This window comes from Galeopterus variegatus, unplaced genomic scaffold (genome assembly GCF_000696425.1).
Source record: "Galeopterus variegatus unplaced genomic scaffold, G_variegatus-3.0.2 Scaffold6266, whole genome shotgun sequence".
NCBI classification, from domain to species: domain Eukaryota; kingdom Metazoa; phylum Chordata; class Mammalia; order Dermoptera; family Cynocephalidae; genus Galeopterus; species Galeopterus variegatus.
In genome coordinates, this window is record NW_007732377.1 from 80,979 (window position 1) to 84,384 (window position 3,406).

Sequence of the window (3,406 nt, forward strand, 5' to 3'; positions counted from 1 at the left end):
TATTGTCTCATTACATCCCTGCAGTCATCCTGAGTGGCAGACAGAGCAGAGGCTAATTGAGCACCACACCCCTTCCTGTTTCCAGAGGGTGAAGTTGAGCATCAGAGAAGTAAAGGGATTTGTCCAACACCTCACATCAAAGGTCGTGGTTCCAGATCTAACCAGAAGTTTCCTAATTCCAAATCCAGCCCCCCCAGAATGTTACTGGATGCTCCTTTGTGAAGATGGAGTGTTTGGGTTTTTAATTTATGGGGATAGCTACGGGACTAATGAATGGAGACCATTCACCAAGCACCTATTGTCTTCCAAGAACTGTGCTAGATGCTTCCACATATCCCCTCATTTAATGTTAACAATGCTGTGTGGCAGGTATGGTTACTATTCCCAGATAGGAAAACTGGGACTCAGGGAAGTTAAGTAAAGTTCCTAACTGAATGGATTAATATTGGTGGTCACGGGTGTGGTTCTGAGGACTTCAAAAGGAGAGCACATGAGAGTCTCTCTCTCTCTCTGTTCTGCCATTTTCTGCCATGTGAGACCCCTGGGTCACTATCATCAACATCAAGACTCTCACCAGATGTAGTCCCTCACTGTGGACTTCCCAGCCTCTAAAACTGTAAGCAATAAATTTCACTTTCTTTATTTTTTAAAAAAGTTTCAGTTCATATACCCAAGAAAATAAAGAGTGACAACTCAAATCCAAGTCTGTTTCCTAGAAAAATCAGATACCTTCAATAATAGACTACAAGCTGAAGAGAACAAACTTTTCCTCTGATACATTTACCTATGTTTAAAAAATTCTTAATGGGCTGGAGAGAAGAAATAAATTAACTCATGCACCAGTCTGGTAAATAAAGACAAAATCGGGTCACTACAAGGAGTAGAAAACCCAACCCAAACTTGTTCAAGTAAAAACTAATTTATTTATTTACATAAGAGGAATTCCCAAGGGTATAACAGACTTCGGGAGCAGCTGGATCCAGGAGCCCAATGGTCATTAGAATTTCATCTCCCTCCTTCTCTTGATTTTGGTTTCTTGATGTTGATTTTCATGGCACTGATGCCATTATCAAGCAGGAACTCCCGTTAAAGGTCAAATACTTGTTGGCACCTACAGGCTTACATCTTCACAGCTGCAAGTCCATGGACACAGAGAAGTTTGAAAAAAATCATGGGGTTTGACTCTCTGAAGTAGATTTTATTAATGTTCCATATTCCTTACCCCTTACTAATCAATGCCATTTGTCATATAACTTCAAAGTTCCTCCCACAAAGAGACAGAGAGAACTGCCCTATCCCTTGACTTTAGATTGTCCATGTCATTTGCATTGGCCAATGGCATATTACTGTGTGTGAAATGACCAAAGCCTTGAAAATTTGTTGTGCAATTGGGCCTCCTCACATATACCTCAGCCATTGTAATTAAATAAACAACAACAAAAAAACAAACAAAAACATTCCTGAGCCAGCCCTCTGGCCTAAGAGAAGGATGAAAGACATGTGGACCAGAGTCACCTCCAGCTACACCAAGCCTGTGTTAACACTCGTTTTCATGAGCAAGCCTAGCCAAGATCAGAAGAACCACCCAGATGAGTCCAATCTAGTCTAACTAAAGTTCAATTGATTAAAAATTCACGAGAATAAATAACACGTCTTAAGACACTAAATTATAGGGTGATTTATTACACCAAATTTTTATGGAAATAGCTAACTAAGACACCCTAATTGGCCCACAGTAGGTTCATTTGTCCACCCCTACTAAATAATTGTGATCAGGGACTGAACCCTTGCTCATCTGCCTTGGGCAGAAAGGTGGAATCAGCATCATCATGACTACACAAACTGAAAGAAGAAAGATCATGGTTTCCTAGAAGAAAATCAGAGTGCCGCACCAGATACTTGCACGTGGATCCTGGGCAAAAACAGGCATCAACAATTTCTGATTCTGAAAAATGATCCGGAAAAGCTCATTCATGGAGTCCAGACCCTTGGCCGTGGCAGGACACTCGCCCCAAGGCAGCCTTCACCTCCTTGTTCCGCAGGCTGTAGATGAGAGGGTTGAGCATGGGAGTCACCAGGGTGTAGGACAGAGACACCACCTGCTTGCTCTCTGGGGAGTAACTGGCCTTGGGTCGCAAGTGGATGACCCCCGTTGTGCTGTAAAACAGAATCACCACAATAAGGTGGGAGGCACATGTGGACAGGGCCTTATGGCGCCCAGTGGCAGATGGCATCCTTAGGACAGTGGTCAGAATCCTGGTGTAGGAAATGACTATCAGACAGAAGGGAACCATGATGACCAGCACTGTGGCCACCAACACATTGGCCTCAAAGACCCTGGTGTCTGCACACACCAGGCTCAGGAGAGGGGCAATGTCACAGAAGAAGTGGCGGATGCCACGTGGCCCACAGAAGGGGAAGCGGAACAGCCAGATGGTTAAGACCAAGGACACCGGGACGCCGGCCAACCAGCACGCAGCAGCCAGCAGGTGGCACAGCCTTGCGCTCATGATGGCTCCATAGCGCAGGGGCCTACAGATGGCCACGTAGCGGTCCCAGGCCATGGCAGTCAGGAGGAAGCACTCAGATGTGACACACGACAGCACCAGCAGCAGCTGCAGGGCACAGCCCGCAGGTGACACACCCCGCCCCGGCCGTAGCAGGGTCACCAGCAGCCGGGGCACTATGTCCAGTGAGAAGCAGATCTCCACGAGGGCCAGCTGGCGCAGGAAGAAGTACATGGGCGCGCGCAGGGCCGAGTCCAGGCTGGTCAGCAGCACGATGAGTGCGTTGCCCAGAAGCGTGAGCAGGAACATGGCCAGGAAGAGCGAGGCGAGCAGCGGCCTCAGTGCAGGTACGTGAGCGAAGCCCAGCAGGACGAACTCGCGGGCCAAGCTCTGGTTGGCCCAGGGCAGGGCTGCAGGGACACCCGGGGGGCCCCAGGTCACAGGCATGGACCCAGGTGTGCAGGGGGACCTTGTGCAAGTGGGCGAAGGAAACCTGGGGGAGGGGGAGAGGGAAGGAGAAGCCAGTGAATGGAGAATTGCTCCTGCCTCGCCTCTGTTCCCTGCAACACATGCGGTGCAGAGCCCAGAGGGGTCTTATCAAAAGGCAAATCAGATCATGTCATACACAGTTTCCTCCTTGAACACCCCAGTGAACGTGGAATGAAATCAATGACCTCACCTGCTGGCTCAGCCCCGGCCACTTCTCTGACCTCTGCTCCACTGACTTGCCTTGGACCTGGCTCAGCCCACCTCAGGGCCTTTGCACTTGCCCTTCCCTTCCCTTCAGATGCTCTTCCCCTGGGCGTTTGTATCACAGTTTTCCTTTTCCAAGGTTCTGTGTGGACTGGTTCTTGGTACCTCTCCATCCCCTTCTCTTTCTTATCTTCTTGCTCACTAAA

At 48.6% G+C, this 3,406-nt stretch overlaps 1 protein-coding gene across 1 annotated transcript in view; it reads right to left on the reverse strand.

Annotated features, from left to right (window-relative positions):
- Nucleotides 1-1,967: 1,967 nt before the first annotated feature.
- Nucleotides 1,968-3,406, reverse strand: part of LOC103606078 (olfactory receptor 10A7-like) — a 2,289-nt gene continuing 850 nt past the window's right edge. The window contains exon 2 of the mRNA XM_008590674.1: nucleotides 1,968-3,000. Coding sequence (XP_008588896.1) covers nucleotides 1,968-3,000 — 1,033 coding nt within the window. The remainder of the gene's footprint in view (nucleotides 3,001-3,406) is intronic.